A 25,634-nucleotide genomic window follows, 5' to 3' on the forward strand; every position below is an offset into this window, starting at 1 on the left:
CGCGCGCACACGCACGCACGCACGCACGCACGCACACGCACGCACGCACGCACGCACACGCACGCACGCACGCACGCACGCACACACACACACACACAGTGCTTGAGAAAATCGTTTCGAAAATTATAGTTTTTAGTTCGCCTCTGTCTCCAAACTTTAGATAGGGCTGAACGGCCTCGCGTACTCCCTGTAGGAGAATAAAAGGCGTTTGCGGGTTTTATTTATTTTTTATTGAATTCGCAAAATAAAATAAAATCATTCTTGGCAAATTCAATGATTCTCTTCCCTATCAGTCTATTACTCTAGTTTTTGAAGGCACTGGATCTGCCAATATAATTTACCACCCTTAAACAATTTATGAATATGAAACTCCAAGACCATCAAATGCATTACATAGCTAACCTTAACCCTTCTGTGGTTCATTACACTCTATAATTGTGGAATTACTACAACAACAACAACATATATTAATCATGTGTGTGTGTCTTTCCTTCGCCACCTTGTGTGGATTGATGAAACTATTTGACGTTTAAATGAAATACAATACGTATTTTATTCTTAGATTAAAATGTTTAATAAAATAATTTTTCCAAATATATTTTTATTAAGAGATGCTAAATAATAATCTATTATTTTAATTTGCTATAATCTGTTATTTCACCGGTTTTATAATACAACCGGCTGCAGCAGCTAGCGGCTGCCATATTCTAATGCTCATAGGAGTTTCTATAGTAGTAACGTGCTACTAGAATATTCTTTGTTCCTATTATAGTGTCAGTTCTTTTACCGTGTGTATTGTGATCTTTTACCTGTAATGGCGGGCTTACCACGGCGAATAATTAAGGTGAGAGATAAAATAAACTGTGTTACAGTTGCGGAATGAATCTGAGATATAAACATGAACGCCATCCGCTTATCGAATGCGCTATGATTATGGCTTTTGCAATGATTAGTTTTGGAGATTTTATTTCCAAATGAAGTGGGTGCACTGTCCTGGTGTAGGTTAACATTAAGAAATATATATATATATTTTTTCCTTTTGGTTTAATTCCAGTAAATGTCAACGTTTTCGTTATCGGCATTTACCCGTACTTCAATATTTTATTTTATGAAACCTGCGAGAGATTAATCGCATGTAGTAACTTTTTTAAATTGCGATGGATATAATGTCGTTTGAGGGATGTAAAGATTTGAAACAAGTAGTTGTAAAATCAACTTATCGATGTACTATCTGTATCCATTAGGAAAGTTAGCCGGGTGATACCCAATTAACAAAATGGGTGTTGGGACATTATGCAGAGCGAACGAACAAAGTGGCTGCATTTGTGTATTAATATTACAAATTGATGATCAGCAGAGCAAGTGTGGAACAAAGCCATGTAATAAACAATGGAAACCATCAATAAATTTTAAACAAATGAAGGGTCACAAAATTGAAAATTTTGATTAATGCAAAAGTATCTAAATAAAAATGCCATGGGAAGAATATACAACTGCCACCAAAACATTTGCCTTCGTCTTTGATATTCATTCTCAAGTTAGGGATTCTGCCAGAATAATATAGAAGGAATTATAAAAAGGGATGGATGTTGAGAATTGAGAGGCCATCCTTATTGGAAGTTGTATAAAGATGTGAAGAAGGGTATGAGGAGTAGATTTTTTATGCAGAGTGTTGTTAGTGAGTGGAATGCATTGTGAATGCAGGAGGGTAATAACTTCAAAATTCATTATGATAGAAGTGTTGCTGGTTGAGTCATATCATAGGGGTCAATTGTACTTCAAAAGAAGGATGTAGAGATTATAAAAATGACATAAAGGTATTCTGAATGTTTGGAGTGATCACTTTGAAGTTAAGTGGTAATAGATAATTACCACTAATTAATTTATTATATGCTTTTGAAGAAATGTACTACAAAGTAGGCAAAGCCTGTTGAGAATTTTCATCTAATGAAATGTAAGCAAAGAAAAGTTGAGGAAGAGAAACTTTGAAGATATAAGCTAGGTTTACGTCAAATCAGTGGTGTAGCTAGAGCTTTTGCTGCCCGGGGCAGTCCCTGAGTTTGCCGCCCCTCTCAATACACACTAAAAATACTATAAAAAGTCAAAAACGTATACGGAATTAAATTAAAACTGTTTATTTTTGAAGTAAAACTTTAATTTCAACATCTGAAATGTTATTTTTCTTGCTTTTCTGTTAGCAAAATCGTCGATGACATTGGTGAAGTCTATTTCATATAATGTAGGTAATTCTTGATTAATTTTATTTAGAAAAACTCCTCTCACAACTAGCAACACTTCAGCAGTTGTGAGGAAAATTCACAGTAGTATTACAATGTTTGGAAATGAGTTCTCAAGACTGCATTTTAGAATTAACTGCAAAAGTTCTAAAACGTTCAAAGTGCCGCCTGGGGTGGACCACACCCTCCACTCCCCGCTAGCTATTCCTCTGGGTCAAATAGGGATTGTCATGGAGATTTTTTTAGGATGAATAATTGAATAATCATCTGAATATTAGAGATCAAGGAAAGTGGGTTCAAAAATTTCCATGTTTTGTTCTCTAGATTAGGGTTTCCAGACTGTAAAAATAAATGAAAAATACAATGTGTGTATGTATGTGTATAATTAATGATGATAATAAAAAACAGCCTATAACTGCTGCCCATGAAAGGGTGGTAGCCACATAAAAGGGAAAGCATTTAAAGTACCAAGGGAAAAACAGTTCAAAATACTATTATTAAATGGTATAAATGGGACATTATGTAGAGCAATATATAGCTTATGCTTAGTTATAAATTAGCAGATAGAATTGACCAGCTGTCTATTTATTATCAAATTCCTGATATGTACCCTCATGGGAAGGTGTGTGGTGTGTGCGCAAGCTTGCATAGGATATTATGATAGTACTACATGAAAAGTTGCACCATTACTAACTTCTAATTGACAGTTTTCCTCCAAATTAATCTGTTAAGACTCCAAAATTATCATATCTTATATTTCTGTCTTCTAAGGCACTTTTCACTGTAACAATTCACCTAAATCTTGGTTTTCCCTCTGGATTTTTTTTCTTGTCAGTCTGGCTAAGAACTCGTTTTCCTAATCTTTCCTCTCCTGTTCTGTTTAAGTGACTATACCATCCGAGATAAATCTGCTAACACATTCCAGAATGCTAACAACGTCAAGTTGTTTCTTAATATTCTGATTTTTAATATGATATTGCTATTGGTGCCATCTGGTCATTCCTTAATCTTTCTCAGAACTCATCCCAAATCTTGTTTTTATTATGATGATTTATTACAACCATATTTATTACTATTAAGCAGGTTTTTTAAATCTGCTGCTGATCCTAAAAAGAGTTTCTTGCTGTGATGAAATATGATAGTTTTATTCTGTTTAATCCTGTGCAAGATATACAAGGCATGGTCAGCTTGAAATGACTGTCCATAGTTGTGTCAGTGAATATATTGTTTATCTAGGTGCATGTTAGCAGATCTCCCAGTTTGACCATAATATGATAAGTTTCAAGAACAAGGAACCTTGTAAACACCTGGGACAGAGAGAGGAAAAAGTGGAGGACATGTATTACCTCCTAATGTTGCCAACAATCAGACTTGGTGTAATACATAGTATCACTACCATTGCCTCCTAAAAGAAATCACTCTCCATTAGCCAGCTCTGTGTTATATAAACTCTGCAAAGACAAGAACATAATCACTGCTAGAAGTGACCAAAGTAACATTACTTTTGTCCTCAGTTCCAGTGATATATTTCAGGAGGAGATAGGGGGCACTATGTGATGCGTAATATAAGGGATTGCAGGAGGAGGAACAAGGCTTTCTTTTTTACCCGGATTTCGTGGTCGTATGAGGAGTGGTTTCTTTGCATGGAGGGTGATAGAACCGTGGAATGCATTGCCTGATAGAGTGGTGAGAGCAAGAATGGTCAATGAGTTTAAGAAGTTGGTATGATAGACTTTGTGTTTCCTAGGAAGGACCTCCCCGATGAGCCTTTTGACTCCATGGAGGCCTGAATAATAATAATAATAATAATAATCAAAAAGTAAATATGCTACTCAGAGACTGTACTATTTATTAACTGCTAGACTACAATCTCACCAAGTCTCAGAAAATAAAACATTAAAAAGGCTTCCAATAAATGTTATATCTTCACCTCTTGAAGTTTTTTTTTTTTTAGTCTCCTTTCCCTGGATTCATAAACCTAATCATCCTCTCCATGTCATAATAGATACCACTGACTACTCTTCCTTTAAAATAGCCAAACAGTTTGCTAAATCTTTAATCTTAAATAAATACATATAAAAAATTCCATGCATTTCAAATCTTTAATCCAAAATTTAGTTTTCAACCATAATGATATCATAGTGAGCACTTTAATGTCACATTATTTACAGATACCCTTCCTTTCTGATACCTTAGATTTACTGAACCCCCCCCCCCTCCAACATTACTTCTCTGTTTAATTTTGCCGTCCATACTGGATACCTCTCTTGGAAGGACACCTTATTTAAACAGAAGGCAATTCCATGGGCTTCCCTCTTCTCTGGGCAGTTTTATATAAAGTATTAGGAAAAACATGGTTTTGATACTACTATTCTCAGATCTATTTGGGCAAGATATATTGATGTGTTCCCTATTTGGCCACATTGCTCAGACACATTCAACTCATTTCTCCTCTACCTCAACAGCCCAACATGCCAGAATCCAGTTCATTATAGGAAAAAGAAAATAACAGTAGCCTGCCTGTTTTAAATACTCTACACATTTGCTCAGTGGTACTCTTTCTTTTTCAGTTTACAGAAAAAAAAAATACTCGCACAGGTAGCTATATACATAAACTCTCCTTTTCAACAATATGATGTCATCAAAACCTTGCTCAACAGAGCCTCCAATCTTTGTTTTACCCAGGCTTTCCTTACAGCTGAATTTGCCTTTATTTGCCAAACCTTTCTGTTCATTGGTTACAATGCCAAAAAGATCTACAAATTACTTATTTCTCCCATCTCTCTCAACATACAAACTACAGTAATGCCATTGTTATTCCCTATATCCCAGGTACTCCAGAAAAAATATCCATAATTTTAAAGAAATATAATCTCTGCACTGCTTTCAAGCCTCATTTGAAGCTTGCTTCCCTTCTCTGCTGTTCTTAGAATCCTCTCCCCCCTTCTCTCTTCAAGATGTTTACAAGGTTCCTTGTTTTGAAACTTATCATATTATGGGCAAACTGAGAGATTTGCTAACATTCATGTAGATGAACACAATAAATATATCTTCTGCCACAATTATGGTCAGTCAGATCTAGCAGACCATATCTTGGATTTTATTCTATCTGATCCTTGCCTAGAATCAGATAGAATAAAACTATTATGCTTTATCACAGCAAATACATACTTGAAAAACCTGTTTTAGAATCAGCAGCAGATTTAAAAAATAAAAATAAATAAATTAAAAAAAAAATCCCTGTTAAACTTCCAAAGATTTGGAAAACTTGAATTCTTAGGCCTGTCCAACAGTTCAGGCTATCCAACAACTCCCATAGAGGACCCCGAGCTTTAAATGTAATTTCTTCCCTTATTGTGTTTTGTGTACTATTACAATTTTAATATTGTATTCTTGAAGATGTCTCTGTGACAGACAAAATATCTGAATGATTAAATCTGCTGTTTTGCTGTTTAATTGTTTCTCTTTGTGCTGTATTCATTCCATTAAATTTTATTATAAGACTATATATATATATATATATATATATATATATATATATATATATATATATATATATATAATATAAGCTGATTAACGCATTAAATGATGCTCTAAAAGATGAAAATAGTCTTGAAAACCAATATAAACCTATGGTTTGAGAATTGAGTTAGAAATAGATTAGAAATCAATTAAATAGAAATAGTTGATCAAAGAGATAAAAGATGCAAGAGTTCTGAGAAAATTAAGGGGAGCAGTTCACTTTCCCTATGCTTCATTGATTGCTACATTGTTAACACTTGAGAGTGTATGGGTAGAACTAGCTCTTAAATGCTAGTTCTAACCATATCACTTAAAAACAGAAATGGAGAGGAAAGGTGAGCAAAACAAGTGTTTGCTGTCATGAGAAAGCTCCAGAGAAGATCAAATATAAGCTGATTAATGCAGTTAATGATACTCTAAAAGACCAAAAGTAATATTTTACAGTATTGAAATCTAACAATTAATAGATTTTGAAAGAAAATTGTTGATAGGAAGCTAATATTAAGTATGGCATCCTGTACATCTCTTGAGATATATATCAGGAAGAAAAGAACTCGTGATTAATTCATGCATTTTTTGCTTGTCTCATCTTCCCAATCCAGCAAATGCATTTATCCAAATAGTTATTTATTTATTTTATTTTTATTTTGTAAAAACTGCTACCTATTTGAAAGTTAACTTGTTTCCATTCTACATGAACATATTTTATTACCACTATGCATAACAAAACAAATGTGCAAAATGTAATTTATATATATTTAAGTAGTAATATAATTATTACTACTTATTTGTTCACTTATGTATTAAGTGTTTTGAGGGAAGCTGTGGGTAGCACTCCAGATGTGAGAACTGTATTCATTTCATTAGTTTCAATTAGTCATTTCATTCAACAGATTTATGATTTCTATAGGAAATAATTCCAGAGCAAAAGAGAACCCAATATCTTTGAGAAGGCTTTATTATTATTATTATATTTTTTTAATGTAACTTCTGTTTGCAAAAGGTTATAAACCTGTATTACATAGACTAAGGTTTTTTTTTTTTCTTCTTTTTAACATAAACCCTGGTCTAGAGACCAATTATGAAGCTTTTTCCCTAAACACTTCAATTAGTGGGCAGTGCTTTCACACCACATAATGAAATTCATCTATCACCTAAAGACATTCACAAACATCTGTGCCTATGGTAGGATTTCAACTTGCAGCTTGTGCTGGTTGGAGAGTGAAAACATTTTGGCAAGTTCTAAACAGAGACTTGCCAAGAAAGATTGGAGATCCAAGAAGAGAAAAATCAAAAAATAAGATCAAAAGGAAAGGCTCTTTTTTGCAAGAAATAAGATGGGATTGAGTCTTATAAGTATTTAAGTTAGCATGGTTGTGAGAGTTCCACTGAAAAATGGTTTGGAGATCGAAATTTAGAATTGTAGGAGTAGATATTCTAGAAGTTGGGATTTGTAAAGTGCAAAGCTTCTCAAATGAGAAAGAGGATTATAACATAGTCATCAACAAAACTGTTGGATTTGTAGTCATCTTTTTGTTGACTTTTGTTGGATTTGTAGTCATCTGAAAGCTGTTACCATACAGCAGGAAGAGAGTGAAATAATAGTATCCAGCATTAGTTGAAAAGTTTGAAAATAAATGTCCATCCTTTCAAAAAAAACAAACAAACTGCAGTCTAGTTGCATAAGTAAGGAGAAAGAGACCTAAGATGGGAACTTACTTAATAGCCTATGTTAAATTTAGTTTAATCCAAGCGTAAGCAAACAGTTTGCTTCTGAAGTATCTTCAGGACTGAGGCAACTCGTAAAGGTGGACCAGTTCTCATCACTCCTTGTCTTAGTATCTCTCATAATGCAAAAATAAAAAAAAACTTCCAACATCTTTCTCTAAATCCAGAATAATTTAATAATAAGGTGACACACCTTTTTTGGCAACTCGTATAGACAAAGATGACTTCTCCATTGCTTCTACCTTGGTATCACCACCTCTGGGTCTGGCTCCCACTGACAAAACCTCAATAAAGGTCGAAACCAGTCTAGGTAGTGGCCTTTCCCTTAATGCATAGTATTATACATGTCCACAAGGAGATGTGTTTTGCATTATGGGAGATACTAAGACAAGGAGTGATGAGAGCATGGTCCACCTTTACCACGAGTTGCCTCAGTCCTGAAGATACTTCAGGTGCAAACTTTGTTTGCTTACACTTGGATAAAGGATTAAACTAAATTTATTATAGTTTAAAATTACTTAATAGCCATTTGTACCACACTCACTCAGAAGCCTTAGAGATACTTAAAGGGCAACCACTTGAGTTTCTTCAAACTTTTACATGACTTTTATTCAAAGATTGGTACAAGAAAGGAGATTCCTCTGTTGATTGTGAGGTTTCCAGATAGCATAAGAGTTAATTATTTATGGATTTTTTTTTTATTACTTTAATTTTAATTTGAACTATTGCTGGAATCTATTACTTGAAAGAATTCAAGCAAGAGAAATTAGACAATCGTTTGCACATCTATCCAATCTATCCTAATATGCACAGTTCCATAGACCTGATACTAATCTGGTTACTCTCTGCTGTCTCATCAACTTTCCTCCTTAACACAGGTGATCATATCTGAATACAATAGTCCAGGTGTGATCCTGTGGAATCTATATAAAGTGGGAGAACTTCCTTATTCCTGTAGGTGAGTATTTTCTTCAATATTGAGTTTTCCATGCAATGACTTATCACTTTAACAATGTGATCCTTAAATTTCATCTAACCAATGTGTCAGTGTAGGTGAAATATTTTCATAGAGATGTTCAAAGTTTCCAGGCATCTTCTAGGTTACTTGCTCTTGTAACCTTATCTTATTTTGGACACACTGGAAGATCTGCTTTTACTTGTCATGAAGAACATAAGTTATATTAATAACACATGTTCCTCATGACAACAGTCTGGACTTGCTAAGCATGTCCAGAAAAGTCTAATTGCCTAAAAGCCTTATAGAACATTATAAAGAAATGTGAAACATTACTCCAGTGTGTGAACTTAAATCCAATGATCTGCATCTGTACCCCTTCATGGGCAATAGTAATTTTTAAATTTACTGATTTTTCCTAACTTATATTTTTATTTATTATTATTATTTATTTTATTTTTTCAGTTGAAAAATTGACTGTGTTAGTTGTCTTACGTTTACTACTAAAGTGGCGCTTTTTAGAATTTTCTGTTATTGTTTGTGTACTGAGGATGTGTATGAAACTTGGTGAAACATGATTTGTCACTTCCCATGTTGAAACTACATAATCACTCACACAGAACTAAAACAGCTATCTTATTTATATAGCAAATTCTCAGATGCTATTACTAGATCCATATTTGTGCATAATTATAACTTCATCTTCTGCTGAAGATAGTTATCCTTCAGTAACTAAATTCTATTGTGCTTTTTTTCTTTTCCCTTACAATCTATAGCCTTATAATTGAATCATTCATTCATGAGGTTTATCAGTTTGAATAGTTCTTTCCTTTTCAGGTATCTCAGATCTGTAACAGATGTGATAGCTTACACCAAACTGCTTTGAACTCGTTGTCTTTTTATTACTCACACTACCATCATTATTTGTTTGAGATTTCTGTTCTGGTTGGACTTAATTCATCTGCAATCATTAGCAGTATTCCCCTTCTCTTCCTATTTGGTTTGTCCTGCCTGAATACACATTTTTTTTATAATCCTGTAAGAATATTCTCTTCTGTCAACCAGGTAGAAGTATGTAACATCAACTGTTACATTTTTAAGGGCTTCTCTAACAATTAATTTTTTTATTTTTATTATTTTTTTTATCCCATTTGGACAAGACTCTTCTAACTTATTTTTGACTAAAAGCATATGCATAATTGAAGTTTGGAATGGAAGGATGATATTTATTATCATCAGTATAAGAATGTAGCAGGGGGTAGGGATAAGCAACCAGGTGAATTATTTTATTTTTAACAGTAAATCCATTTGAGCACAAAAGAAGTAGCTTTTTCAATGGCCTCCAGAACATTTTGTCACCTTCCTGATATTTATTTTTTATATTCTTACTAAATTCTTTCTATGACTTTTTTTTTTTTAAGCTATTTTTAAACATTGCTTTCATACATTTTTCTCTGTATTCTCTCATTGCATGCCAACTTACTTGCTAGGTACATTTAATATGCTTTCTTCTTTTCCATGACTGCCTCTGTTTTATGTCTGCCACGTCTCTCTGGCTGAATCAATGTTTTCTTCAGTCTTCACTAGTATATTTGAATATATAGCTCATCTCTGAAAGTTGCTCTGCTTTGATTTCAAATTCTCTGTGCTTTTGTGTCCTCAACTAGTGTGAAAATATTGTTGTTGACAATAACAGTGAAGGCTCTTCTTATTTCTTGTCTTCTCTCTATGTGAATTTGTGTGCATCTTTATGTAGGAACATGGTGTTAGTGATGACTAATCCTTGTCCTGAACAGAAATCTAGCAGGTACTCATTCTTAGTTTTGCAATTTTTTCAGATTTTCTCAATATATATGTGATGCTGGTAATCATTTCCTTTTCTGTCCTTTAGATGTCCAACAAGAACCAGCTTTTTTGCTTCCTGTTGCAGAGGAATTTTTGCTCAAGAAGCAAAAATCCCTCTGCAACATATAATAATTGCTCTGTTTCACTAAAAATTCTTCTTTCTTTGTGGGCCCTTCTGTGAGCTCTAAGCACAAATAAGTTTCAGTGTACAATTTCCCATTTTGATGTTTGCTTACATCACACTCATTGAAATTGCTTGCCATTCAAGAAGATTTTCCTTTTGTTTAGTATTGATTACTATATCTACTTCTTTTGTCATTATTGCCTGAATATAACATCTTGTATTTGTTATTTAGAAGAATCTCACCTGCTTTTGTCTTTGTGTCTCAGTAACACCAATTATAACAAAATGATACTTCTGATTCTTCTGTTGTTTCCTCTGTTGATACTTATGTTGAAGATTGATACTTATCTTGAATTCTGGTGATATTGAGTTAGAGTTGTTTCACTAGCTGACTTTTCACTGTTTGGCATGGTTCCCTTGATGAAAACAGATGAGCTTGTTTAACTAAGTGATGCCCTAGACCAGTGTTTCTCAACCTGTGGTCCTCAAGTAGACTTCAATTAAATAAATAAATATATATTTTTTAATTATCCAAACAAAACAAATTAAATAAGTAAAAATTATTGAAATAAAATGGATACATAAAAAAATCAACAAATAGCTGCAGAATGTTTTCATTCCGGGGTGCTTAAGGGTCAAAGCTGTATAACTGAGAGGAGACCTCCACATAGCCTTTAAAGGAATGAGGAGAACCGACCAGGGCTTCTGACCTAATGTCCAATCCTCACCTTCTCGTGGTGCACCCTGTTGGGTATCTGCTTTGATACTGAACGAACGAGGATGGGCTGGCAATTTGGGATTTAGCCGACCAAATTGTATTCTTATTGGTTAAACCAAAATAAAAAATGATGGTACAACATGACAAAATTTCATGCCGGCTGGGGCGTTGCCCGGTTAAACAAGGCCCCCGTTGTTTTCGCCAGGGAACCAGGGCGAACAGCGAAAAGTCAGCTACTGGAACAAATCTGAAAACAAACCCCAACTCAACATCGCCAGAGTTAAAGATCGGTACTATCAATGTAAGAAGCCTGAATGGCAAAGAAATGGAACTAGCTGAGGAATTAGATAAGTACCAGATCGACATAATAGGGGTGACTGAAACAAAAAAGACCAAAACTGGTGAGATCTTTCTGAGCAATAAATACAAAATGTTATATTCAGGCAATGACAATCAAGGAAAAGAAGGAGTAGCCATAGTATTCAACACAAAATACGAGGTTAATCTTCTTGAATGGCAATCAGTCTCAAGTAGAGTAATGTGGGCAAATATGAGAATGGGAACTGGACAATGAGACTTATTTGTGCCTATGGTCCCACAGATGGTTCTACTAAGGTAGAAGTGGAGGAATTTTTTGAGGCTTTAGAAAAAGCAACTGACACAATGAAAAAGGAAAAGTTGGTCCTTGTTGGGGATCTAAATAGTAGAGTAGGAAATGATTGTGAGAGATACAAAAATATTTTGGGAAAATTTGGAGAAAAGAGCAAAGCTAATAATAATGGCAAATATCTGTTGGATTTCTGCTCAGGACATGGACTGGTTATTACTAACACCATGTTCCAACATAAAAATGTGCACAAATTCACATGGAGAGAAGAGGCCAGGAATAAGAAAAGTCTTATTGACTATGTTATTGTTGATAGTGATGTTTTCTCCTTGGTGCAGGACACCAGAGTGTACAGAGGATTTGAAATTGGAAGTGATCACTATTTAGTCTTGAGCAGGATAAAATTGAATTTCATATTGAAAAGAATAACATGTAAGAAAGTTTTAAAGCGAATAAAAGTTGAGCAGCTCTCAGATGTGAACTGTAGACTAAAATATAGAAAGATTATTGAAAAGAAAATGAAAGAGTTTGAGAACAGGAATCAAACCTTGGAGATTCAGTAGCAAACTCTGAAGGAAACATTGATTGATTCTGCCAGAGAGGCATGTGGTGAGGTTGTGTGCAAGGATAAAAAAATCAGAACTCCCTGGTGGACACAGGAAGTTAAAGAGGCAGTGAAGGAAAAGAAGAAAGCATATCAAAAGTTCCTGGCAAATAAGTCAGCTTTTACTCTTACAGAATACAGAGACAAATGTAAGAAAGCTAAACAGTGTGTAAAACTAGCTAAACAAAAGTCATGGGAGGACTTTGGCAAGAATATAGAAAATAAATATCAAGAAGGTGGCAAAATATTCTGGAGGTTGTTGAAGAAGCTTAGGAATGGAGGAAAGAGTGCCGTAAAAGGAATTAGAGATGATAAAGGTGAAATGAAAACAGGAGAAAAAGATATCCTTGAAGTATGGAGTAATTACTTTGAAAAACTGCTAAATGAAACAAGCAGTGATGACAGCACAGTGATAAAAAAACACTGACGAGGCATGCAGTCAGGAATACATATCCATACTTGAAGTAGAAAAAGCCATCAAAGGCTTGAAATGTGGAAAGGCAGCAGGAGTAGATGATATTCGACCAGAAATGCTGAAGTATGGTGGTATAAGAGTCTTACAGTGGCTGCACTGCATAGTTCAGAAAGCCTGGACAGAGGGACGAATTCCCGATGATTGGAGTAGAGCTCTCATAGTACCCATATATAAAAAGGGAAATAAAACTGAATGTGAGAATTACAGAGGTATTTCCCTACTGAGTGTTCCTGGCAAGATCTATGCAAGTATACTTGAGAAACGGTTGAGAAGAATTGTGGAAGAAAAGCTTGGTGAAGAACAAGCTGGATTCAGGCCAAATAGAGGCTGTCAGGATCAGATCTTCACTTTACGACAAATAGTCGAGAAAGCATGGGAATATAACAAAGATCTGTATTTAAGTTTTGTCGATTTGGAAAAGGCATATGACAAGGTGCCAAGAGAGAAGCTATTCAATACGCTGCAGTTATATGGTGTCAATGGGGCATTATATCAAGCAATACTTAGTCTTTATTTGAGTTGTGAGTCAGCAGTTAGAATTGAAGGAAGTACAGGAAGATGGTTTAATGTTAAATCTGGTGTGAGACAAGGATGTACATTATCCCCTCTGTTATTCATTATCTATATGGATCACATTATGAAGGAATGTGGTATTAAACCTGATATCAAAATTGGAGATGTTAATGTCAGCTCTTTGCTTTATGCGGATGATGTTATACTTCTAAATAAATCCGCTACAAGTCTGCAAGATTCTCTGACTAAATTGAATAGCTGTTGTAATACATATGGTATGAAGGTCAGCAATAAAAAGACAAAGACAATGAAAATAGGCAGAATCATTGAAAATGTCAACTGTGTTGTGAATGGAGAACCTGTGGAACAAGTAAAACATTTCAGCTATTTAGGCACAATTTTTACTGAAGATGGTAAACTAAATATAGAAATAGACAACAGAATCAGCAAAGCTGGTATCGTGGGAAGTCAATTGAATAAATTCATATGGAATAAGAAAGAAATTAGTCGGAACACTAAATTAAGCTGTATACAAGACTGTGTCAAACCAATTTTAACTTATGGATCTGAGAGCTGGGTCAGAAGTAAAACACTTGACCAAAGACTAGAGACCGCAGATATGAGAGTCCTGAGAAAGATTAGAGGCGTGAACAGATGGCATCAATGGCAATATCATATTAAAAATGAGGATATTAGGAAAGAACTTGACATTGTCAGCATCCAGGAATGCGTTAGCAGAGCTAATCTCAGATGGTATGGTCACTTAAATAGAATGGGAGAGGAAAGATTAGCAAAACAAGTGTTCTCTGCCAGGTTGGCAGGAAAATGACCCAGAGGAAGACCAAGATATAGATGGATTGATACGGTACAAAGTGCCTTAGACGATAGAAATATAAGATCTGATAATGTTGGAGTCTTGACAAGTAACAGACTGATTTGGAGGAAAATTGTAGATAGGAAGTTAGTAATGATGTAATTTTTTTCATGTAGTACTGTCATATCCTGTACACCCCTTGAGGGTACATGGCAGGAATTTGATGATGATGATGTTTTCATTCCATGAACATTCTGCTGCTATTTGGCTTAGAACTTAGTTCTAAGTGGCTTAAAATTAGGACCTTGAAAAGAAAAGCTAATGAAACAGGTGATGCTAATCCTAATTGTGATACGCATGTTGTAATGGCAAGTAAATCTGATACTATTAAAGCAGAAGAAACAAGCAGTTCAAAGAAAAAATACAGTAGGAAATATAAGTTGATATTTGGAATTCAGGTTTACTTGGTGTGGAAATGAAAGTGTACAGAAACCTCAATATGTTTTGTGTTATGAAGTGTTGTCGAACAAGTGCATGAAACCTGCGAAAGTCCAGCATTTAGAAACTAAACATTGCGGTGTGAAAAATAAGCCAATTTAATTTTTCAGCGACGCTTAGGGACATTAAATCATGGGAAAGTATATAGTTTCGACCATCAGTTCAATTTATACCAAGGTACTGGAAGCATCCTATCTCTTAAGTTTGTGCACAGAGAAAACAGGGAAACCTGTTTTTCATAATTGGATTAATTCATAATTAATCCATAACACCAAAATTGATGTTATGGATTAATTATGTAAAAGACAGACAAAAGATGTGGTAAAAACTATGTTTGGCAACAAGTTACTAAAAGATGTTTATTTGATTCCTCTTTCAAATAACACTGTCGGTCGCAAAATTAATGATATGGCAGGTGACATAGAACTCAGTTAATCGAAAGAGTTGAGAAGAGCCTTTATTATGCGTTACAAATAGACGAGACTGCTGATGTTACAAATGATGTGCAGTTAATATGCTATGCAAGATATGCGCAAGATAACAACATTTATGACAATATTCTGTTTTTTAGAACTTTGTCATCCCAAACAACTAGAGAAGAAATATTTCACACTCTCAATAATTACATAATACACAAAGGGATCTATGGGGGAAAATGTATGGTTTCTGTTCGGAAGGAGCTCGCGTCCTTACAGGCAGGCATAGTGGGGTTGTTTCTAAGGTCAAGGAAGTAGCTCCGAATATGAATTGGGCATTGTTTCATACATAGGGAAGCATTAGCCCCAAAGGAATGCCACTAGAATTTAAAAATGTGCTATACAACACTGTAAAGATAGAATTTTATTAAGTCTCGATTGTTAAATGACAGGTTATTTTCATTGCTATGCGATGAAATGGGCAGTGAATATATACAACTTTTGCTTCATTCTGAAATTCGCTGGCTTTCCAAGAGCAAAATACTAACAAGGGTTATTTCAATTAAGGCACGAAGTTTTATTATTTGTAAATGAAAGTAATTCTAATTTTGCATCACTTCTTGTTGATGAAGCATGGTTATCAACACTATCCTATCTTTCAGATATTTTTTCGAAATTAAATGAACTAAATCTCTTCCTTCAGGGAAATTCTTTAACTCTTCTTGATGCCTACGACAAAATAAAGGCATTCGAGAAAAAACTGGTGTTATGGATTAATTATGTAAAAGACAGACAATTTGCACCTTTTCCAATGTTGGAATGCTTTTTAATGTTAAATGATATTTTTGTTGATTCTGAATTTCTTAAAAGGGTTTGTGACTGCCTCAAAATTCAGAAACAGAATTTAGAAACATATTTTCTCAATAACTTTTATAAGAAATTTCTGTGAATTTGCGATCCATTTCAGGCTTACAATCACATGAACGACCTTTCGTTATCGAAAGCAGAACAGTTAATTGAGCTTCCAAGTGACAGTGAGCTTAAAATCCAATTCCATGATTTTGGTTTGGCTGACTTCTGGATCTTGCCTTCAGTGAGAAGTGAATTTCCCGTATTATCTGAAGAAGCATTGAAAATATTCATGCAGTTTTCTACAACTTATCTTTGTGAGAAAGGATTTTCATCGCTCCTTCAAATAAAAACAATACCGAAATCGTCTTAGGGTATGTGTGTGCCGGTCTTCGACTGAAGTTGAGCCATATATCCAGCAACTCTGCAAGGGCTGAGAAGCTCAATCATCTCATTTAAAGTAGCTAGTAACATAATTATGTCATTATTTATTTGTTTAATAAAAATTAAAACTTTTCAATGATGATACATTTTTAATCGTTTACTTCCAATTTATTTCTGTTTCCATGCATTCAAACATGCTTTTAGATTTATTATGTTATAAATGGAACTTTTTCCCAAATGTTGGTAATCCCCACAGGTTTTTTTAAAAAAAATTACATAACTTAGTGGTCTGTAGACTTGTTTTAGGCATTTTACTGGTCCTTGGTCTTAGAAAGATTGAGAAATGCTGCTCTAGACAGCATAGTGTTTCATTTTTTTGTGCCATCATTATCTTGTGGTTTAAGCCAGCACAGAATAAAATTCAGTCAGCCAAATCCCAAATTGCAGCCCATCCTTTTTTTGGTATCTGGGCAGATACTTGCTAATGGGTTTACTATGAGAAGGTAAGGATTGGACATTAGGTTAGAATCCCTGTTAGTTCTCTGCAGTTCTTTAAAGTATATGTGGATGTCTCCTCCCAGTTATCTTGCTCCTTAAGCAACCCCCCCCCCCCACAAAGAAAATAATAATAGTAATGAAATAGTATTAAAAGATTAACGAAATACTTTAATGCGATATTGTTATAGTGTGTATCTTTTATTTTCTATTCTAACTCAAGAAACCTTAACTAATATTTTAAAGTGATATTTAATGAATGATGAAACATTAGGAATCTATTTCAGGAAACACAAAGACTGATGGCAGAACCTGTACCTGGCATTAGTGCCATTCCAGATGAAAACAATGCTAGGTATTTTCATGTTGTTGTTGCAGGACCAGAAGGGGTAAGGACAGCATTTCTTTGTTTATTCATAATATTGAAATGTACCATAGCTACATATTGCATTGAATTTTTTGGGCTTAAAAGAAAAATCTTTCAAGTTTATTTCTTTTAAAAAAATCAGATATTTTAATTCACTTTTTAATAGTCCCAGCATCCATCCACAAGTTTAAATATTTGTTACCTCTTGTAGTTGAGGAATTTCATTAAATAAGATGCAAACTCCATTTTCAAACTGTCATCTACTTCAAAAATTCATACTACTATCAGAACATTTAACTCATGTATGTATATACTTGTATTAGCTAGAACTTCCCTTGTATTATTATTATACAGGTATCTCCATGGAGTCAGAAGACTTATCATGAGAGATCCATTATTCACACATCAGTTATCAATTACACAAACCTCTCGTACTTCTCCTTAAACTCATTCACTGATGAAGCACCCATAACTACCTCTGGCAACCCATTCCACCCTCCAAGCAAAATATCAAGTCCTAACACCTTTGCTAACTACACTTGTACACAATTTTCACTGATAACCTCTTATTCTCTTCCTTCTTGCCATATACTTTTCAGTATGTTGAAAAGTCTTCAGTGGCATTCTTATAAAAGCTCCTCTGTCATCATCAAATTCCTGATATTATACTCTCAGGTGGTGTACAGAATCTTATGATAGTACTACATGAAAAGTTGCATCATTACAAACTTCCTGTCAACAATTTTACTCCAGATTAGTCTGTTATCTCTCAATATTCTAATATTATCAGATCTTATATTTTTGTCTTCTAAGGCTCTTTTTACAATGATCCACTTAAACAGAATTATTATTATTACGTGACACTTTCATGGAGTCCAAAGATTCATCGAAGGAGAGCACCTACTCTACACTACTCTACTCTGTCTCCACCACTCAATTCCCCAACCACAATGAACCATTGACTACATCAATGCCAGAGGAAAGAGTAGCTAAACAAGTGTTCTTTGCCAGGATGGCAGGAAAAAGACCCAGAGAAAGATCGAGATGCGAGTGAGTTCATTTTTAATATGACGCCGCCATTGATGCCATCTCTTCAGTACACCTAATCTTTCTTAGGACTGTCATATCTGTGGTCTCCAGTCTTTGATCAAGAAGTTTATTTCTAACCCATTTCTCGAATCTGTAAGTTAAAATTGGTTTGAACATTGTCTTGTGTATGTACAGCTAGTTTAGTGTTTTGCCTAATCTCTCTCTTATTCCATATAAATTTATTCAGTTGACTTCCTACTATATCAGATTTGCTAATTCTGTTGTCTATTTCCAAATTTAATTATTTAATTTTCTATCTTCACTAAAAAGTGTGCCTAGATAACTGAAATGTTTCACTTGTTTTATAGGTTCTCCATTCAGGATCCATTTGATGGATCCTGACGGTTTTCATTGTCGTTATCTTTAACGCTGATTTTCATACCAAATTTATTAAGCCAGTTCAATTTGATCATGGAATCTTGCAAACTTGTCCTGAATTTATATAAAACTATAACATCATCTGCATAAAGTAAAGAGCTGAGATTAACATCTCCAATTTTGATATTAGGTTTGATACTGCTCTCCTTCATAATGTGATCCATATAGATGATGAATAACAGTAGAGATAATGTACACCCTTGTCGCACAACTGACTTCACATCAAACCTACTGTACCTCCTTCACTTCTGATGGCTGATTTACAACTCAAATAGAGACTGCGTATTGCTTGATATAATGTCCCATATAACTGGAGCATTTTAACAGCTTTCCTCTTGGCACCTTGTCATATGCCTTTTCCAGATCTACAAAACTTAAACACAGATCCTTGTTATATTCCCATGATTTTTCAATTAGTTGTATTAAAGTTTTTCCCGAAACACTTTCCCAAAGCTGATCCACAACCTCTGTTTGGCCTGAACCCAGCTTGTTCTTCTCCAGAGTTTTTCTTAGCCATTTCTTGCATACATCTTACCTAGAACAATCAGTAAGAAAATTCCTCTCTAATTATCACATTCAGCTTTATTCCCTTTTTTTTATAGATGGGTACTATGAGCACTCTACTCCAATCATCTAGAACTCGATCCTCTGACCAGGCTTTCTGAATTATGCTGCTTCTCAACTATAAAACTTTTATATCTCCATATTTTAGCATTTCTGCTCAAATATCATCTACTCCAGCTGCCTTTCCACATTTCAGGTTTGTGGTTGCTTTTTCTACTTCAAGTACAGATATATATTCTAAACGGTATTCTTGTTGAGTGTTTTCTACCACCATGTTGTCGTTGCTTGTTTCATTTAGCAATCTTTTAAAATAATCACTCCATACATGAAGAATGTCTTTATTCTCAGTTTTCATATCACCTTTATCATCTCTGATTCCTTTAACAGTACTTTTTCTTACATTTCTAAGCTTTTCAATAGCCTCTAGAATATTTTACTACCTTCCAAATATTTATTTTCTATAGTCTTACCAAAGTCTTCCCATAACTTTTTTTTTAGCTAATTTTACATAATTTTATACTTTCTTACATTTTTCTCTGTATTCCCTAAGAGCACAAGCTGGCTTATTTGCCTGGAACTTTCCATATGCTTTCTTCTTTTTCTTGACTGCCTCTTCCTGAGTTCACCATGCTGTTCTAATTTTTCTATCCTTCAGATTATATCACCACATTCCTCTCTAGCTGAATCATTCAAGGTTTTTCTTTTAGTCTTTACCAAGGTTTGGCTCTTGTTTTAAAATGCTCAGTTTTTTCTTGAATAATGTTTGTGTATTTGAGTCTGCTCAAATTGAAGCAGTTCACATCTGATAGCTGTTCATCTTTGATTCTTTCAGAATTTTCTTACACACACACCCTTTTCAATATGAAGTTCAGTTTTATCCTGTTCAACACTAAATGATCACTTTCTATTTCAAATCCTCTGCATACTCCTGTGTCCTGAACCAGTGGGAAAGCATCACTGTCCATAATAACAAGGTCAGTGAGAAAATCCCTTTATAACTTAAACGCTTCTTTTATGTGTTCTCTTTCTTTGCCTATCAGCTAATTTTTTAAGCCTACTGATTATCAATCTATTCCATGGAGATCATTCCATTAACCTGCCACAATCTTTGTTACTCACCTCTAGCTTCTCTCTACAATTCCTTTATTCCCATGGAATCTGGGAGTATGGATCTATGCAGACTAGTTCAGATGTTGCCTTATTAAATCTTTATTTAGGGGAACAATAATCTCTCTATCCCTGCTTGTTTTAGCATGTTCCTCAAAAACCATGTAATCTGATGTGCTGTTTTGGTTTGCTTTGCAATATGTCCCCTAAACATGAACTCCATGGAGTTCAGTTCCATCAATACAGTAAACAACATCTGATCTTTTCCCAAAGTGCATTGCCTGGACACATTAAACTGACAGCCCATTTACCTTTGCCCATACTGCTGGTCTGTCTTCTTGCAGGATTTCTGCATCACCCTCATTTACCTGCTCTTCTCAAATTTCATTCTGAAAAATCTTCATTTTCTTCATAGGATTGAAGACTATCATCAATGGATGCAATTTCTTCATAGTTTCTGATGCGATTCACTTCTATTGGGATGGCATTTCCATTATTGGCCATATCTGGCACATCCATGATTGAATACTTATAAGCACACTGAGCAAAATAGTTTGAATGGCCTTTTTGCTTATTCTTTGGGCATTGCTTGTAAAAGATTAACTTTTGCTCTGACTCTTTAGCAGTTTTTTTTTTGATTTCTGGTGCATTTCTATTTCTCAACTCATAAACCTGTTCTTAAAAAAAATTCAGATGTCATCTAAACTGGTAAATTCTTCATTCTAATCCTTTAAAGTATGGAGACCTAGCTCTTTTTACAAAAACTAACAGCTTTCATTGTCAGTTCCTGACATATTTGAATAGTGTAACACTGTTACATGATCCGTTGCTTTCTTTGATACAAAGAATGTAGCATGTTTATAATACAAGGAACCACCCAGTGTGGCATGATAAATATCCTCTTTCATCAACAATGTAGATGCCATTGGTGCTTATTTTTGAAGCAAGATTACATAATTTTTCAAACACTCCTACAGTAGAGGTTACTGCCTGGCTCAGTTAAACAGCATAGTGTCCTAAATAAATGAAGCAAATTCTTGTTATATTCTCTCTTTTTTTTTTTTTTTTTTTTTTTTTTTGTTCATCTAGGCTTATCTCAATAAAAAGACTCCTGATTAACCAGTGGACCATTTACCCAGAATCTACTGTAGTGATTACTTACTATTTCATAAATGAAACATGAATGTATGTGTATGTACATTATGTATCTGGGAGACCAGTCTGAAAACATCACTATCAAGAATGACATAATGGTAGGATTCTTCTGCTTTCTGTGTATATTCTCTGCGTGTAAATTTATGCATTTTTATATTGGAACGTGGTGTTAGCAGTGCTAAATCTGTCTCAAATAGAAATTTGGCAGGTACTTACCATTATTAGGTTTATCCTTTTCTTCAGTTTTTCCCAAAATAAATGATGAATTTATTTTGAATTATCTGGAATTCATTTCTCACTCTGCTATGTAGCTCTCTAACAAAAACCAGTTTTTTACCTTTGTTAGCTGCCTTTTTAATACTGGAAAGATCCTCTAATTCTTCCTTACTGAAATCTTCAGTGGGATCTATAGGCATGTCTGATTATCCAGTTTCATATTTTTAAATTTCACCACATTATTCTACTTGAAATGGACTCCCATTCAAGAAGTTTATCTCTAAGTTCTGTATTAAATATTGGAAATCATCAGTTTGAAATATCTGTTTGTCATGTCAGTAGTGCATGTTTTCCATTCACATACCCAATCTCAGAATTACAGAGGTTGTTTAAGGAGATATAAAATGAGAAATGAACCAAAGCAAACAGGAAAATAGACTTAGTCATAACTCCAGCTGACATGGTAATGGGAACATATGTATTTTAGTCAATATAAAATAATTTTTTTACCATCATTGACATTTTGGTTTAAGCCAATAAGAATACAATTTGGTCAGCTAAATTCCAAATTGACAACCCATCCTCATTCATTCGGTATCCAGGTAGATACCTAACAGGGTGCACCACGAGAAGGTGAGGGTTGGACATTAGGTCAGAAGCCCTGGTTGATTGAATTTCACATGGAAAAGAAAAACATGTAAGAAAGTTTTAAAGCAAATAAAAGTTGAGCAGCTCTCATGTGAACTGTAGACTAAAATACACAAATATTATTCAAGAAAAAATGAAAGAGTTTGAGAACAGGAACCAAACCTTGGAGATTCAGTGGCAAGCCCTGAAGAAAACACTGATTGATTCAGCCAGAGAAGCATGTGGTGAGGTAGTCTGCAAGGATAGAAAAATTAGAACTCCATGGTGGACATAGGAAGTTAAAGAGGCAGTGAAGGAAAAGAAACAAGCATATCAAAAGTTCCAAATAAGTCAACTTGTGTTCTTAGAGAATATAGAGACAAATGTAAGAAAGCAAAAAATTATGTAAAATTAGCTATAAAAAATTCATACAAGACTTCTGTAAGACCATAGAAAATAAATATTTGGAAGGTAGTAAAATATTCTAGAGGTTGTTGAAGAAGCTTAGAAATGCAGGAAAGAGTGCTGTAAAAGGAGTTCGAGATGATAAAGGTGATGTGAAAACTGGAGAAAAAGATATCCTTGAAGTATGGTTTAATTACTTCAAAAGATTGCTAAATGAAACAAGCAGTGATAGCACAATGGTAAAAAACACTGACCAGGCATGCAGTCAGGAATACATATCTATACATGAAGTAGAAAAAGCCATCAAAGGCCTGAAATGTGGAAAGGCAGCAGGAGTAGATGATATTCGACCAGAAATGCTGATGAATGGTGATATAAAAGTCTTACAGTGGCTGCACTGCACTGCATAGTTCAGAAGGCCTGGACAGAGGGGCAAATTCCACATGATTGGAGTACAGCTCTCATAGTACCCATATATAAAAAGGGAAATGAAACTGAATGTGAGAATTACAGTTTTCTGAGTGTTCCTGAAAAGATATATGCCAAGTGTACTTGAGAAGGACTGGGGAAGAAAAGCTTGGTGAAGAACAAACTGGATTCAGGCCAAATAGAGGCTGTCAGGATCAGATTTTCACTTTACAACAGATAGTTGAGGAATCATGGGAATATAACAAAGATTTGTATTTAAGTTTTGTCGATCTGGAAAAGGCAAATGACAAGGTGCCAAGAGAGAGAAGCTATTCAAAATGCTACAGTTGTATGGTGTCAATGTGGCATTATATCAAGCAATACTTAGCCTTTATTTGAGTTGTAAGTCAGCAATTAGAATTGAAGGAATTACAGAAAGGTGGTTTAATTTTAAATCTGGTGTCAGACAAGGATGTACATTATCTATATGGATCACGTTATGAAGGAAAGTGGAATTAAACCTGATATCAAAATTGGAGATGTTAATGTCAGCTTTTTGCTTTATGCGGATGATGTCATCCTTCTAAATAAATCCGGTACAAGTCTGCAAGATTCCCTGACTAAATTGAATAACTGTTGTAATAGATATGGTATGAAGGTCAGCATTAAAAAGATAAAGACAATGAAAATAGGCAGAAACATTGAAAATGTCAACTGCATTGTGAATGGAAAACCTATAGATCAAGTAGTAAAGCATTTCAGCTACTTAGGCAATTTTTAGTGAAGATGGTAAATTGAATATGGAAATAGACAACCGGATCAACAAAGCTGGTGTGGTAGGAAGTCAACTGAATAAATTTATATGGAATAATAGAGAAATTAGTCAAAACACTAAATTAGATGTATACAAAACAGTGTTGAAACCAATTTTAACTTATGGATCTGAGAGCTGGGTTAGAAATAAAACACTTGACCAAAGACTAGAGACCGCAGATATGAGGGTCCTGAGAAAGATTAGGGGCATGAACGAATGGCATCAATGGCAATATCATATTAAAAAAGGGATATTAGGAAAGAACTTGACATTGTCAGTATCCAGGAATGCATTAGCAGACCTAATCTCAAGTGGTATGGTCACTTAAACAGAAAAAGAGGAAAGATTAGCAAAATTAGTGTTCTCTGATAGGTTGGCAGGAAAACGACCCTGAGGAAGACCAAGATATAAGTGGATTGATACAGTAAAAAGTGCCTTAGAAGACAAAAATATAAGATCTGATAATATTGAAGTCTTGACAGGTAACAGACTGATTTGGAGGAAAATTGTAGATAGGAAGTTAGTAAGGATGTAAATTTTTCATGTAGTACTATCATATCCTGTATACCCCTTGAGGGTATATACCAGGAATTTCATGAAGATGAAATATAATTTGCATATCTAAGTTTCAGACTGTCAGCCAGTCCTCATTTCATTCATCATTCAAGTGAATATCCATTCAATTTCCAATTCAGACCTGTTCAGTTTTCAATCGAAACCTTCCAAAAAAACGGATAGGTTTGAAAATTGGTTTAAAGACAATTAGTCATCTGCAGGTGTTATAGACCAGCATTTCCCAAACTTTTCCTACGACGGAACCCTTCACAAATTCAGTACATCTTGAAATTTTAACAGAACGGCTTGGTTATTTTGTAGTGTATTAATTAATTATTAATAATTATTAACGCATACGATATCAATAATTAATTATGGCATAATCATAAAGAGTATTAGTACATATGGCATGGCATGTTGACAAATATAAAATTACATTTAAATCAGTTATCAATCACTGGACTAATGAAATCTTGTAGCTTATTGTAGTTTCATCAGGCCAACATCATTATATTAATTTGTGCTGATTTTCAATATGCTGCAAGATTTCGTTAGTCCACATATCCCATTCTGATCACCAAAAATTTATAATATAAGTTTTCCTCTGGTAGTTTTCCCCTCCTTTTGTACATCCTGGAGATTGCTTTGGAGGCAGGTGGTGGATGACTCGCTATCTGTTGCATCACAAATATCTTCAATAAGAGATTTCTTAATACCAAAATTAAACAAAGTGCTTTGTCCTTTATTCATATTAAAATTTAAATCTGCAGGCCTATTACTTTTAAAAAATCACAGCACTAAGGTTTCGAAACTTTAACCCTACAATACGAACTTGCGAAGAAAGTATTCAGTATTACTAGATTTGAGAACCAGATACAGATTCCTTGATCTTCAATTTTAGTGGAAAAAATTTTCTTTATACTTCCTTGCTCATTGGTCACTAACATTTGCAACACAGATGTTATTTCTTTCAGTTTTGAGAATAGGATATGCCGCCCATCGTTGTAATTGGCTTGCAGGCAATTTTTATGATCGGTCATAAACAGCGGTATTCTCTTTCCTGATTGATATTCACGAATATTATTCTCCTCAGAATATTTCCACTATAAAATATTTATTCATGGAAAATGCTTAGAAAACTAAAATGACAAATTCCAGGAGAACT

General features: G+C 34.4%; 1 protein-coding gene across 1 annotated transcript in view; it reads left to right on the forward strand.

Moving 5' to 3' along the window:
* Nucleotides 1-573: 573 nt before the first annotated feature.
* The window catches only part of LOC150109854 (ubiquitin-conjugating enzyme E2 N), a 62,687-nt gene continuing 37,626 nt past the window's right edge, over nt 574-25,634 (forward strand). Inside the window, exons 1-2 of the mRNA XM_090415378.1 lie at nt 574-844; nt 17,072-17,173. Coding sequence (XP_090271504.1) covers nt 815-844; nt 17,072-17,173 — 132 coding nt within the window. The 5' untranslated portion in view covers nt 574-814. The remainder of the gene's footprint in view (nt 845-17,071; nt 17,174-25,634) is intronic.

The sequence above is a fragment of the Typopeltis vanoorti genome, chromosome 1, assembly GCF_054136105.1.
Source record: "Typopeltis vanoorti isolate ZY-2024b chromosome 1, IOZ_Tvanoo_1.0, whole genome shotgun sequence".
Classification (NCBI taxonomy): Eukaryota; Metazoa; Arthropoda; class Arachnida; order Uropygi; family Thelyphonidae; genus Typopeltis; species Typopeltis vanoorti.